Raw genomic sequence first — 15,723 nt, 5'->3', positions numbered from 1 at the left:
GGCTTCTCTGCACAGTCGGAGATGTGTCCCTCCGCCGGGTTCCACACAGAGGCTGGGGCTGGGAGGGGGCTGGTCTGAGGATGCCATCACAGTGCCCGTCCTTTGCGTCCTGGGCACAAGGCTCTTTTGGCTTCTGAGGGCAGATGTCTTAAAGGTGACTAGGGGTCCAGCCCTCCCTCCCTGCTTGCAGGGAGGAGGACTCGGGAACATACTGTCTGTGTCAGGCCTGAACCAGCTTTTCCTCCTTCTGGGAACTCGCCTCTACCCTGGGCCCTACCAAGTCACCTTTTCCAGGAAGTTCCAAGGACCAGATCTCACCCTTGCAATGATTTCTACCTCTGATATGAACAGATGTGGTCCTTTTTTTTTTCCCCTCAAAAACAGGACTCTTAGGACCCAAACCAGATACACTGTCCCAGCTGGGCAGAGGGGAAGGATGGACGCTGGAGGACTCGCTGGGAGGCTTCTGTCTTGGTAAGAACCCTGCAGATGGGAGGCATCAGGAGGAGTTCAGCAGGGCGCCGGGCCGTGAGCCGAGCAATGAGCATCTTTTCCCAGCGTGTTCATCTCGGTACCTCGTCGCCCCATTTGTCCCCACGTGCACATGGCACACCCTTCTTGGGGCAGCTTGGCCTCCCTCGACTCCCTGCTCCGTGAGTTTTCTTCTCTCTCTGCTTGGCAGAGCTTAACAGTCTGTGGTTTGGAAAAGACCTCGAAGTCATCCGGGCAGCTCCCGGCTGTGCCCGCCTGCCCTGTTGCACCAGATGCAGATGTGACAGCATCTGACCGGGCGGGGTCTGCTCGCACGTCTCCAGTGAGGAGGCCCTGCGCTGGGTTCCACTCGCAGGGCAGCTTCTGGTCCTTGGGGCCTGTCACCATGTGTGCACGGAGGCCTTTTTTCCCCTTCTCAAAATAGTTTTAATTATACAAAAATTGTTTACTCAATAAACCTAAAGAAAACCACCTGATCCCTTAATTTGAGTAGTTTGCTAATAGCTTCACATTTTTTCTTTCTTTATTAATCATTACATCAGTTGTACATTTTACCCTTTAGCTTTAAATTATCTTTTTTTGAGCCACAAAATGTATTCATTTATAACTGTGCATGGCATTCATATGTAATTTTCATATTTTATATTATGTCCTCTTTCTCATTTCCAATTTTGTCTGCATTTTTTTTAATCTGCATTTTTTTCCCTTAAATTTGTTGAGACTTTTTGTACAGGACCAGCTTTTATTTATTTCTGTCATATGCTGTAATTTTTAAAAAAATTGAAGTCTAGTCAGTTAAAATGTGTCCGTTTCTGGTGTACAGCATAATGTTTCAGTCATCATATGCTCTAATTTTATTTCTATACCCGGCATGATCATTTTCTTATTTTTGCTTGAAAACAAATGTATTTTGATACTCTGCATCCTGTATAGAAGACAGAATATATAATATTTTGGAAGAGTTTGAAGCATAAGCAAACACACCCCCTCAGACCCAGCTATCCAGCTTAAGAAACGGGAAACGGCAGCACCTGTGAGGTTCAGTGTGCTCCCCCCGTGTGATGTTCAGTGTGCCCCCCCTCGGCGGGTCTCCCTCCATCCACACCAGAGGGCCGCTTTTGTTCGCAGCCCCCGTGCTGCTGCTCCTGTGTGCACAGCTCTGAGCGGCTCTGTGTGCCGCCCTGCACACTTCAAGCGTGCGCGATGTGTCCTGTGCTGTAGATTCCCTTCACAGCTTGCTCTTTTCACAGCCTTGTCGGGATGTGTAGCTCTGGGTCATTCTTTTTTTTTACTGCACTTTGATATTCCTTAAATGCCTGTACCTTGATTTACCTATTTTCTTGCTGATAGAGCTACAGGTTGCTTCCACACTTTTCGCTGCTTTTTGGATAACGGGGACCTGCATATTCTTGGTCATATTTCCTTATGCACATGGGCCTCCTTTGGCAGTTCCTTTAGGTGCGTTCACGGTGTGCAAATACTGAGTTTAAGAGTATATCTTCAGCTCTACTAGATGGGCCCGACGGCGGGTTAAATCAGTGGCTCCAGATTATCCTCGGGTTGATGCACGTTCCCGTTACTTCACATTCTTGCCAAAATTTGGAACTGTCAGACTTAGCAGTTCTAGTCTGATTGCTGAGAAGTGGTAGCTCGTGGTGGTTTTAATTTGCTCTCCCTTGTTCACTAGTGCAGTTGAACATCTTTTCCTGTGTTGATGGTTTGTGTTCCTGGACTTCTGTGCTTTGCCCATCTTTCTGTTATAGTCTGTTTTTGTCTCATGCACTTGTGGTTCTGTGTATGTTCAGGAATCTGATACTTCACCAGTGAATATATGTGTCGGTCTGTAGCTTATATTTTTCTTTACCAGCAGAAGTTCTTAGTCTATGTCTTTATGATCTCTGTCTTAGTGCTTTCAGGGTCCTGTTTAAATAATCCTTTCTACCCTTAGATCCACGAGGAGAGCACTTGGACTTGTTAGCTCTTACAGCCTCAGCTTACCATGTCCCCGTATGTGTTTGTTGAACAAAAGCATGAATTTTTTTCCTAATAATATTTACTTTTTTTTTCTTATAAGCCTTACCAGAGATTTACCTTTTTAATAAGCTTTTTTATTTTTATTTTTTGGAGGGCGGGAGGTAATGAGATTTGTCTATCTATCTATCTATCTATTTTAATGGAGGTGCTGGGGATTTGAACCCAGGAACCTCATGCATGCTAATAAGCATGTGCTCTACCACTGAGCTATACCCTCCCCTCAATAAACTTTTTATTTAAAATTTATAATAAATAAATATTTTAATGTACTGATCCTATTTTATCTTTGTTTCATTAATTTTTGCTGTTAATTATTTCTTTGACTTTTTTGGAGTTTATTTTGTTTTATTTATTGTATTAAATTGCATCAAAATAATACATGCTTAATGTATTTAGCTTAGAGTAATGAAACTACATTGTTTATTATGAAAACTGATGGCCCCTCACCCCCCCTTACCCCCATCCTCCCCTTTTTAGAAGTAACTGTTTTCTCCTCTTTCAGCTGAATATTTGGTATATTTGTTCCCACGTCTCCAGGGAACATGTTTCCATGGCTACCTCTGGACTTTGCAGTTTTAGGCATTATTTATTGAGTTTCTTCTATAAAAGGTGAGGACTTGGGTCACTGCCCGCACTGTTCGTCTTACTTCCTTTTCCATCCCCAGTCCTCCCAGTAGAGCTACAGCGTCAGCGTTACAGAGAGAGTTACAGAGAGGTGGTCAGAGGAGTAATTAGTGTACATGCGTCCTGAAGCGCTACTCACAGCTGGCCCGGGAGGTAAACTGCGACAACGTTGGCTGTTGTTTCCCTAAGCAGTCTCTCCCAGGGGTCGTGTGGTTTCGTAGAATGTAGTCTCAGCCCTTCTGTAGGTGGCGGCACCTCCTCTCAAGACTTTCAGATTCATCAGCCACTCGATGACTTTATTTTCCGGGAAGAGCCTCTTTTGGGGCCCTCTGACCAGCTCCGTTCTAGGAGAGCTGGTGCCCAGCTGTCGTCTTCCTGCAAGTTCCGTCTCTCTTGGGCTGCACGCCCCATGTTGTCCTTTCTCTTGGTTTTCTCTCTTCTTTTGGAAGCAGTAGCTTCCTAAAAAGGGATGCATCAGAATAAACTTTTTGTAACTTATCATGTCTGTAAATGTCTTTTTTCTGCCCTGACACTTCCCGGATATTTTAGATAGAATTCAGCACTTTTCCTTCAGACTTCTGAAGGTGTGGCCTTCTTGTTTTCTGGGCCTCAATCTGCTGCTGAGAAATTCGGAATCATTCTGGTTCTTCATTTGTGAGCTGTTTTTCCAAAGCTTGTGGGACCTCCTCACTTACTCGAGTGTTCTGAGGTCTCTCAGTAATGTACCTGGCGTGGTTCTGCACGTGTATCCATTGCGCATTGATGAGCCTTTCCATTTAAATTCCTGCCCTGGGATCTAGGGCATTTTCTTGTAAATCAGTATTAAATTTCCATCTTTAGTTTTCTCTGTTTTCTCTGGATGGAATACCTGATACCTCCTGGACTGGTTTTCTAATTTCATCTTTTTATTATAATTTCCAGCTTTATGTATTTTTGTCCTCCTTTTGACAGCTTTCTTCAATTTTATCTTCCAGTTCATCTATTGGGGTTTTTGTTAAAAAAATACTTTTAATCAGCTTCATTAAAGTATAATCTACATGCAATAAAATTCACCCTTCTGTGTGTAATATGTGATCAGTTTTGACAAATATATCACCAAGTGAAGAATAACATTTTTGTCATCTCTAACTAAAAACTCCCTCCTACCTCTCTGCAGTTGATCCCCTCCCCCATCCCCAGTCCCTGGCCACCACTAGTCTGCTTGGGTCACGCGAGTTTCCCTTTCCAGGATTTCATGTACATGGAATTACGCAGTGTGTGCTCTTCCGTGTGTAACTGCTGTCACTCAGCCCAGCATCTTTGAGACTTAGCCGTGCTGTTCCATGCTGTTGCTAGGCAACATCCTAACATACGGATGTAGCACTGTTTGTTCATCCATTCATCGTCAGTGAACATTTGGGTTGTTTTCAAGTGCTGGTGGAAGCTGCTGTGAACACTGCGTCCAGGTTTTTGGGCTTCTGGGTGGATTTATTTTAAGTGCTTATGCTTTTTGTGGGCATGTGCTTTCACCAAAGTGTAGAGGCCTGGATCCTCCGAATGTGTGTTTATACTGTGTGGCTGTTTCAGAGTGCCCGGTCCATTCTGCATCCCCACAGCAGTGCGGGCGGGATCCAGGTGTTCCCAGGTAGGTGTCTCTTACTGCTCTCCATGCTGGGGACCAGCTGTGAGGGCGGCCGCCCTACCTTGTTCCCCATCTCGGCGGAAAGGCTTTCGGTCTTTCTCCATTGAGTATGTCAGGTGTAGATTTTTTTGTAGATTCCCTTTATCAGGCTGAGAAAGTTTACACCTGTTCCTGGTTTGTTGTGAGTTTTGTCATGAGTTGATACTGAAGTTTTGTCATACTTTTCCGAATCCTTGTGATGATGCAGTGGTTAGCGTGGTGAGTTACACTGATTGGTTAAAAAATATCCAATCAGATTTGCATTCCCGGAATAAACACAACTTAGCCTTCATTTATTACCCATTTTTAAATATTGCTGGGTATAATTTGCGCACATTTTGTTAAGAGTTTTTGCATCTATATTCCTCAGAGGTGTATTAGTCTATGATTTTTCTTTCCTAGTCTGTAATCTTCTGTCTTTGCAATATTTTTGATTTTGATATTAGAGTAACGTTAGCCTCATAAAATGAATTTAGACATTTCCCTTTACTCTTTTCTGGGAAAATGTATGTAGAATTGGTGTTATGTCTCCATGAAATGTTTGGCTGACTCAGTGAAGTCTCATGGACCAGGACTTTTCCTTATGAAAATTCAGTTTCCACAGCCCTCTTGTCTTTAGCGGGCCATGGGTTTTCGCTGCCTTGGCCTCCCAAACCCTGATCTCTGCCACTTGATTCGCTGAGACCCCTGGGTGGTTTTGGCCCCTGTGCTGAGGCCCAGAAGGTGCCTTCAGGGACTACACCAGGGCATCCCCGGGTCTTCCTGTGTCTGTCTCCCTTCTCCCCGCGATCGCTGTCTTTCCTGCCATTTGTCCGTTGCCTAAAAACGGTTGTTTCTCTTTTCTTTTTTCTCCCAGTTTTCTAATTGTTTATGGTGGGAATTCTCTGTTTTCAAATTCTGCCATCCTTTTTAATTTCCAGGAGCTCATGTGTCTCTGAGTGTTGTTTTATTTGTAAGCTCTTACTCATATTTAACAGTTAAAATATTTTATGTCCAAAGAGAATGATTTTCAAAAACATCTCCTTCTCCCCTCATGGGCTCTGTGTTCTCGAACTTTCTCTCTGATTGTTCTGGTACCTCTTCCTTGTTAAAGGCTCTCCCGAGCTATCCAGTATCCCCTCACTGTCCGCCCCGTGAGGCAGTGGGAGGATGGAGGTCCTGTGGGAAGCCGTGCGGGGCTGGAGTCCTCCAGCCGATGCCTCTGCCATGGCCGCCCAGCGTGTTCGGTGCCAGGTGGCTTTGATTTAGTCTCTCCTGGTGAAAAAGCCGCCAGCCTTTTGCCTAGTCAGGAAGTCCTCCAGCTCGTCTGAGTTGGGAAGGGATCTGGGGGCATAAAGCTTTCATAAACTGACCTTAAACCAGTACTCCTTCTTTTATCACCCCCTCCCAGATGTACCTGGTGGTGCTGATTCTTGACACTTTTGACGACTTGGAGGTCAGTTGGGCAAGTTTCTGGTTCCTCCGTGGGGGTGGCCTCTTGACTACATTGTGTAGGGTTTGGATCATACTATTTGCGTGCCTGCCTTGCTTGAAACCCTAGAGTTACATAGTTTAAAACCTTTTTTTTTTTTCAACGTGGGCCAGTGCAGCTAGGGGTCTTGCCTCTTGATTCGGCCCTCCTGAAGTGACCTGGGCCCCGTGGGGGCTGACCCTGAGGGCTCCTAATTACAGTGAGTCCAGTCTTTCCCCGCCTCAGCTCCTCTTCAGCTGGTAAAACCAGGGTGTGTTTGACCCTGTCTTGATGCACAATTAGATGAGGGTTTTCCTGTAACATAAAACATTAAAAAGCCAATATTCTCTTGTATATAGATGATACTGTTTTTATGATCACAGTCAAGAAAGGGCTTTAATAGACAAAGCTATCCATGGCTGCTAGAAAAGAAAGCTAGCTATTGGTTATTTTTATTGAGCCACATTATTATCTTTGAAAACTACTCCCAGTTTTTTAAAAGTAAACTTTTATTGAAGTAATACTAACACAGGAAAATGCACAAATCACTCAACAGATTTTTACAGTATAACTACATCTGTATAGCCAGCAGCCACATCAAGACATTATATTTACTAGAACACCAGAAACCCACTCCCCTCTGTTTCTTTTGTGCCAAAGATAATTACTGCCCTGACCGTAGCTTTGTTTTGCCTATTTTCAAAGTTTGTATGAACAAAATCATAGTGTCTACTCTTCTGTGTCTGACTTCTTTCATTCCACGGTGTGTCTGAGATGCTTCCGTGCTGGCACATGTAACAGTTGCTGGTTTGCTCTCATTGACGTATAGCGTTTCACTGTGTAAGCCTACCACGACTTGTGCATTCTGCTGTTGCTAGACATTTGGTTTATTTCTGGCTTTGGAGCTCCCATCAGTAGTCCTGGAACTATTATGAACATTCTTGTACATCTTTTAGAGAATATATGTATGCATTTCTCCTGAGTATATAGCTGGGAATACTATGTTCATGAATATGTAAGCTTTAGTGGATGCTGCCAAATAGTTTCTTTAAGTGGTTTTACCATCTTACACTCCAGTCAGCAGGATATGAGGCTTCTATATCCTCTTATCTACTTAATATTGTTGTTTAAGATTTTTTCACCATTCTAGAAGAAATATGAAGCATCTCCTTGTGTCTCAACTTGCGACTGGTGAAGTCGATCATCTTTTTATTTTTGTTAATCATGTAAATATTCTCTTTTAAAGTATCTGTAAGTCTAAGTCTTTATCCTATTTTCTATTTGGTTTTCTGGTCTTTTCTTATTGATTTATATAGGGCTGTATATCTGGGATTCGATCTTCTGTCATATAGATATATATGCGTTGTAAATGTTGTTGCACACTTTGAAGAATGGTGTTATTTGATAAACAGAAGTTCTAAATTTGTAGGATAGTACAGTTAATTGAGGGTTTTTCCCCTCTTATGGTTAACGCTTTTTATGACATAAGGTCAATATATAAAAACCAGTATCTATATACCAGCAATAAATAATTGGAAAATTAAAATTTCCAAAAACATTTCAAATGTTTGCATATACATCCTCATGGTGCATTCTCCTCATGGAGATGGCACATGATTCATACAGGTTTGAAGACGTTGCTTCCCCACCTGTAGCAGGAGGTCCTAACCCTAACAGTAGATAGCAGGGGTTCACACCACTTCCATGGTCGCCTGACTTCTTGGTTTCCATCTGAATGCTGAAATGAGTCTATAAAACATACATGTTGGTTTTAGAAGTTACTCTGGAGCTGGATTTTTTCCAACCAAGTGTTGACCTCTAGTTTTAATGGTTCGTTAAGGCCACATCTAGGTTAGTTTAGAGACCACATCACTGAAGTAGATAAGGTATACATTTTTCTTATCTGCAAGCATAATATGGTCTGTATAGGTTTTTTGAGGCTTAGAAATTTAGGGAACTTCTCTGTCATCACAAAGAAGGTAAGTATTGTGCTCAGGATCCCAGCCCAGGCCTGAGACCCCCAAACTCCAGCTCCAAGCCCTCCTGCTTCATGTGCTGTGCTTCAATCCGCCCCTTCCGGCCGTGCCCTCTGTTCCCCTCTCCTCCCCTTTCCTTTCTCATCCTCACGTCACGAACTCTTCAAAGCTGCAGTCCCTTCGTTAGCACGATAAACCAGGTCATGTTCTTATCCCAGCTAGATGTTTCACTAGGATAAAACTGACAATTTTGTTTTTAATGTCTTTCAGACTGGGTGACTATGCCTGTGAGTAAGAAATCTACTCTCACAGCAGGTATTCCTGAAGGAGACGTGGGTCAGTGGATGATAAAGGCGAAATGCATTAGAGACAGTCACTGGAGATATGACAGCCTGTCGGAGTGGCAGCGTGAAGGCCAGGAGGTAAACCCACAGCAGGTGGTACTCAGCCACCAGCAACCCTCACCCCTGGTCGGTGACCAGGAACGTGACGAATTCGGGAAGCACCGCACCATCAGCTCATCTTTGGTTCAAAGCCAGGGGGTTCAGCCCAGCAAGAAAGCCTTTGAGTGCAGCAAGTGTGGCAAAGCCTTCACGAAGAGTTCAGCCCTCAGCAAACATCAGAAGGGTCATACTGAAAACCTGAATGCAAACCGGAAAGCTCTCATCAAGGAGAAGCGGTACGAGTGCAGGGAATGCGGGAAGGCCTTTCACCAGAGCACGCATCTCATCCACCACCAAAGAATCCACACCGGCGAGAAGCCATATGAATGTAAGGAGTGTGGCAAGGCCTTCTCGGTGAGCTCCTCGCTCACCTACCATCAGAAGATTCATACCGGAGAGAAACCTTTTGAATGCAACTTATGTGGAAAAGCTTTTATCCGAAACATCCATCTTGCCCACCATCACAGAATACATACTGGAGAGAAGCCTTTTAAATGTAACGTATGTGATAAAGCCTTTGTGTGCAGGGCCCATCTTACCAAACACCAGAATATTCATAGTGGAGAGAAACCCTACAAGTGCAACGAGTGTGGGAAAGCCTTCAATCAGAGTACGAGCTTTCTTCAGCATCAGAGAATTCACACTGGAGAGAAGCCTTTCGAATGTAATGAATGTGGAAAGGCCTTCAGGGTGAACTCCTCCCTGACAGAACATCAAAGAATTCATACTGGAGAGAAACCTTACAAGTGTAGCGAGTGTGGGAAAGCTTTCAGGGATAATTCATCCTTTGCCCGACATCGGAAAATCCACACCGGGGAGAAACCTTACCGGTGCGGCTTGTGTGAGAAAGCTTTCCGGGACCAGTCAGCCCTCGCCCAGCATCAGAGGATTCACACCGGGGAGAAACCTTACACGTGTAACATATGCGAGAAAGCCTTCAGTGACCACTCGGCCCTCACTCAGCACAAGAGAATTCACACCAGAGAAAAACCTTACAAATGCAGGGTCTGTGGGAAAGCCTTCATCCGCAGCACGCACCTGACCCAGCACCAGAGGATTCACACGGGAGAGAAGCCCTATAAGTGCAGCAAGTGTGGGAAAGCCTTCAACCAGACCGCAAACCTCATTCAGCATCAGAGACACCATATTGGAGAAAAGTGACACGGAAGCGAGCTCTGAGGCTGACTGTACTGATGACTGAATAACCCTGGAGGCTCTCGTGAAGACAGTCCTTTTGTTTACGGGGAGTTGAGCTTCACAGTACTGGAGGTGTGGAGAATTTAGGAATGCCAAACACTCATAGTTCAGAACTGCCTCATTTGAATGGCAGTCCTGTTGAATCAGACCGAGTTACCAAGTATCAGAGCCAAAATGGACCTTCAGTAACAACATAGCAATTAGTTGATTATTAAGAGAAATTACCAAATTATAAAAATGAAGGTTGAAAAGCAGAGGAACAAAAAAGTAAGAAAATGGCCTGTAAGCATTTTAACTCTACTTCGTTCCCCTGATAGAAAAGAGTCTCCCCCGTGAATGGGGCCCTTTGTTTTCCTCACCCTCTGCTGGCACCCAGCGTGGAGAGTGTGGTCACCCCTGCAGCGGCCCAGGAGTTACATAAATTATGTTCCCCGCCTTCTGCTTCAAACCACCTTTTGTCAGCTCTCTGGGTCCATGTGTCCACTGGCTCTTACCTGTGTTCTCCTCCTGGGACGATTTATTCGAGTGGCCTGTCCCTTTTTGGTCTCGCAGCTCCTGACCGGCGACATCAGGTCACTTTCTCCCAGCCACTTGCCCTTGAGGGCTGAGGCGAGCTGACCTCACGCACAGCCTGCGATTCTGGGTGGTGCACAGACCCAGCCTCCAGAACCTGGGACCTCTGTCCGGGAGGCAGAGGTTGGTCAAAATTCTTGCTTTCCCCGGTTTGGTCCTCAGCTTGACTCTGACCCCGGGATGATACCTAAAGGAGAGGCCTAGTGTGTGCAGACATGACCCCACCACTGTTCTGCATGCTGCCTCCTCTACACACGGCAGTCCGGGGCGTGCTCAGCCTCAGGGTGACAGTCCCAGCCCCCTGGGGGCCCCATCCCCTTCTGTGACTTGTCATTTCCGGATGTGCAAGTGACAAGGGAGGTCAGAGCCTCAGCACCAGCTGTCGGGAGCCTCTGCCCCCCTCGCTTTCCCTTGGCCAGGCAGTCCTCTGTCTGCCGCGCAGAGTAGGTTCGTTACTCCCGGAATATTGAACCGCCGCCTCCTGGTCCTTGCCCCGCTTTTGCCCACTTTCCTGAAGGGACCGACTCTGTGCTCACTGGGAAGGCAGAGAGCTCTGAATGTCTGCTTTTGCATTTGGAGGTGGCCGTTTCCTCTCGTCCATCCGGGTGCTTCACTACTTAAAGACGACCCCGTTTCTGAGAGTGGTGGGCAGGGTGTGGAGTAATTCCGTGGAGCGGTCAACAGCACTGGGACATGGTCTGGCGGGCGGTGTCCGTGCCCAGAACTCTGAGTGATATCTCGTCCTGCAGGTGCAGTTCCCTCACCATCCTGAATCTCTCAGCGCTGTCAGTAGAAATCCCGGGTAATATGACATCCATGTGCCTTCCCGCACTCAGCCTCTGGCGGCCCCTCCCCTCCCCCAGCACAGGGACTGGGGTGGGGGGCGTGGCAGTCCCGGGAGCTGGGACACACCACGTCATGAAGATGGCGAGTGGCAGGCTCCTGGTCTGGGGAAGTGTCCTCCGTCAAGGTGGGCACCGTGTGGCCCTATGGATGCAGTGCCGTGGCTCCGGGTTACGGGGGAGGGTGCTCTGTCACGGAGGATCAGTGGGTCTCAGGTTAAACATGGACTTGGAAGCTGCCAGCAGCTTTGGAGCCCGAGTTCTGTAAACTCAGCTCCCATCTAATAAAGGCCATCGGTGTGGGGAGGCATCTCCTGTCGGGTGATCAGCGACTCCTGCTTTCTTCCCTATTGAGCTGCAGGCGAGGCAGCATTTCAGGAGTTTCCTGTGAACCTCTGTGCTCTGGGCCCACACACTCTGCAGCCTCACGTGGCTGGCAACTCCAGGTTCCAGAATAAACTTGAAAAACTGCTCACTGCTAACGATGTCTGTCTTCAGTACCATCCCTGTGGCCTACCTGGTCCTGTTACCTCCTTACCTTGACTTCCCCACCAGAAACACATTTCTCAGCCGAGTTTGTTGTTCATTTTGTTTGCTTTTGATGAGAGCTACCGCTGCCTGGTTCAGGCTTGTGGCTGGGCTAGGGCCGAGACCTGCCGCCATCCATCCCAGTGACAGCTCGGTGGCTGTACCTCTGCCGGCAGGGGTGCAGCCCGGAGGCCCTCCGTCTGGTGACATCCACGTCCCCCGAGCCCATCTCCTGTCAGGCTTGGGTCTTTGTGAGACTGGACCCCTGAGATGCCCGTCACTCATCCCTGTCCAGGGAGGCGAAGTGAATAAATGGCCTCCTAGCTCTGCTAACAGGGCCTTTGTGCCAGCTTCATGCTCTTACGGGAGCACGGCTCATCTGGCCAGGCCACTAGCAGTGGCTTCATTATAATCTGCCAAGATTTACACCTTGTCGAATGACCTTCTCAACTAAGGGAGCCAACCTTTGCCCAATTGCTGTCTCGTCCGTTTCTGATCTGAAATGGCATGGTTCTCCACGCAGGCAGTCTGACCTGCCCCGGCACCTTCTTTGACTTAACCCCCAAAAGTGCATTTTTGAGAACTCAGAGTCCCTCAGCCGCCTTCTCATCTGCCAGCTGATGTTGCGGGGTTAGGCAAAGGGTCCAGCAGTTACTGACAGGGACCTCCCTCCACCCCACCCTCCGCCAGGTCAGCCCCAGGACACCAGAGATTCCTAGGAGGAACAGTTAATCCCACATCACGATTTTCTAGTTGTACTGGTTAGCCACACAGACACCGTGACAGGTGAGGACCACTGTTTGGACCCTTCAGGATTAGCATTGCCGAGCTGGTAATGCGCCATCCTCAGCACATTCAGCCCATCCTCCCCTCCCTGCCCCAGCCTGGTGCACACAGACTTCCCCGCACACCCACACCTATGCCATCACGAATCTATACGTGGCAGAGGACAGGTTGAACTCACATGTGAGCTAGGACCCCGCCCCCCTTCACCTGGACTCTGGAGAAAGACAGGAGCCAGAGAAGCAGACCTGGGCCCGCCTTCCACACTAGTGCTCTCCTAGGATGCTTCGGAGTTGCCCAGTGGGTACACCCACGACTAGTGCCGATTCCTCTCTGCCCAGCAGGAGGGTGCAGCAGGGAATTAGCACGTAGACTTTGTTCTATTCTTCAATGCCTACAGGCACCCATGAACAGCGACAGTGCCAGCTCCTGAGAGGAGAATAATTGCTCCTCGTTCCCCACTTTTTTTCTCCTTAGTTGAAGTATGGTCAGTTACAATGTGTCAGTTTCTGGTGTACAGCATAGTGTTCCCCCTAAATTTGCCTGTCACTTACTTTCTTGGGTCCTTAAATAGCTATTCCATGCTTTCTGTCCAGGTTTTACAGCAGCATTTAGAGGAGGAGACCAGGATGGAGTCTACTTACTCCATGTTATCCAGATCTGGAACCTAGAATAAAATTTTTCTTTTTATCCAGCATTGTATTTTTCCTAAGTTAACTGCCCTACAGTTTTGCTTACATTAATTTCAACAGATGCTTAATTCTTTTCAGATGTTTTAGCATATGAGCCAGCCATTTTTCCCTTTTATTTAACTTTTACACTGTTCTCCTCTGTTTGGAATCCTTGGTCCTCCCCTTGTTTAGACTACTCACTTTTTAAAAAATCTGTATTTATTCAGATATTTAACATTTCTCCTCTTTATTCTTTTATTTATTTTTAATAATTTTTCATTAAAGGTTATTAAAAGATATTGAATATAGTTCCCTGTGCTATACAGAGGAAATTTGTTTTTTAATCAATTTTTGTGTATAGTGGTTAACATTTGCAAATCTCAAACTCCCAAATTTATCCCTTCCCACCCCGTTCCCCTGGTAACCATAAGATTGTTTACTATGTCTGTGAGTCTGTTTCTGTTTTGTAGGTGAGTTCATTAGTGTCCTCACTTTTCTTTTAGATTCCACATATGAATGATATCATATTGTATTTTTCTTTCTCTTTCCAGCTTACTTCACTTAGAATGATGATCTCCATGTCCATCCATGTTGCTGCAAATGGCATTATGTTATTATTTTTATGGCTGAGTAGTATTCCATTGTGTAAATATACTACAACTTCTTTATCCAGTCATCTGTCAATGGACATTTAGGCTGTTTCCATGTCTTGGCAATTGTAAATAGTGCTGCTGTGAACATTGGGTGCATGTATCTTTTTGAATTAGAGTTCCCTCCAGATGTATGCCCAGGAGTGGGGTTGCTGGATTATAATGGTAAGTCTATTTTTAGTTTTTTTGAGGAATCTCCATACTGTTTTCCATGATGGCTGTAGACTGCTCACCTTCTAAATTGTCTATGTCTTTCCAGCTGGATCTTTTCACTCATTTCTTAGATCAGATCCATTGTTTCTTGGATCCTGTGTATTCCTCTTTCATGGTTTACTCCTTAGTTTTGTTGGAGCAGATCCTCCAACAGCATTCTAAGGAAGCACGAGAGATGAACTTCATGTCCTCGCATGTCTGAAATGTCTTCGTTCTGCCTTCGCATCAGATTAGTAGTTTACTGTTACAGAATTCTAGCAGTGGGTGAGGGGACAGATGGATCTTTCTTACCCACATAAGGCACTGCTAAAATGACAGTACAGGTATAAAAATTGTATTAACTCACTGTTAGCACAAGGAACTATATTCAATATCTTGTAATAACCTTTAATGAAAAAGAATATGAAAGTAAGTAGGTTTATAAATAATATCCTTGTTTCTAGTCCCATGCCTCACCCCTGCCATACCCTGTGTACCTAAGACCTCAGTCCTTCCCAGTCAGTGTCTCTAAGGAAAAAATTACCCTCTTTTCTCATCCCTGATGGGTAGGTTTCTGTTGACGGCTTTCTGTGTCTGATGTGAGTGTGCGGGTGCATAGTTTCATAGATGGACTTTCAAAATAATTTCTTGTTTTCTCTGCTCCCCCCTTGGCACACTCCCCTGCTTCCCTTTACCTACTGCTTCCAAGCATTCAGTCTTTATGGGAGACTTGTGCAAATTAGCCCTCTCCGCTTTCTTTTTTCCACAGTACTGTTGTCTACTTTGTCCCTTTTTACACTCTCTTTGTTCATCTGAGTTTATATAATTTTTAATTGCAATATAGTCAGTTACAATGTGTCAATTTCTGGTGTCCCAGTCATGCATGTACGTACATACATTCATTTTCATGTTCTTTTTCATTAAAGGTTATTACAAGATATTGAGTATAATTCCTTGTGTTATATAGTGACTTGATATAATTTTTATATTTGTACTGTCATTTTAGCAGAGCCTTATGTGGGCAAGAAGATACATCAGTAAACCAAAAGGCTATCAGTTTATTTAGGTGAAGGTAAAAGAGGAGTAGGACTTTGGCATAGCTTTGTGTTATGCTGTTTAGAATTAAAATTTGTTCTGTACAAATATGTCCATCTTCATTCCTCTCATGACATTATGTTAAAAGTTGAAATGGGCATTAATATCCAGGGAGCAGCACTGAAACCTAACTGAAGCTCTCCATAGGTCAGTACATTACATGGAAAGTGCCTTTTAGGAAAAGGCTATCTCAGGTTGGAGTGGAGTAGTTATAAGCAGAGTCAGGTTACATGTAAACCGGGAGACTCAGGAACCTGTTTCTGGAAAACATACGTATCCAGAAAACTCAGGGGCAGAATTTAGGAGAAATAGTACAGTACTTTTTGAACGTAACGTGAAATTAAATTTGGATCAATTCTTGATTAGTTAACCTTGATTAGTTAACCATAATGCTTCTGATGTTACTGTATTATTACAAAGCTTTCGTATGAGGAGAATTCTGAGAGGAATACATACAGAATGAAAATTACCTGGCCTTAGTGTCAGGAGAAGTAACTCCTCCTTCTTAACGTA

General features: G+C 45.3%; 1 protein-coding gene across 6 annotated transcripts in view; it reads left to right on the top strand.

Annotated features, from left to right (window-relative positions):
• Nucleotides 1–11,762, top strand: part of ZNF454 (zinc finger protein 454) — a 37,005-nt gene extending 25,243 nt beyond the window's left edge. For 5 of the 6 annotated variants that reach the window (XM_072947123.1, XM_015234916.3, XM_072947121.1 and 2 more), the window contains 2 exons: nt 385–474; nt 8,507–11,762. In XM_072947123.1, the coding sequence (XP_072803224.1) occupies nt 385–474; nt 8,507–9,840 (1,424 nt within the window). In that variant the 3' untranslated portion in view covers nt 9,841–11,762. The remainder of the gene's footprint in view (nt 1–384; nt 475–8,506) is intronic. The other variant, XM_072947120.1, reaches the window with a different exon arrangement.
• Nucleotides 11,763–15,723: the final 3,961 nt, after the last annotated feature.

The sequence above is a fragment of the Vicugna pacos genome, chromosome 22 (genome assembly GCF_048564905.1).
Source record: "Vicugna pacos chromosome 22, VicPac4, whole genome shotgun sequence".
In the NCBI taxonomy this organism is placed as follows: domain Eukaryota; kingdom Metazoa; phylum Chordata; class Mammalia; order Artiodactyla; family Camelidae; genus Vicugna; species Vicugna pacos.
This window is presented reverse-complemented; position numbering and strand designations above follow the sequence as displayed.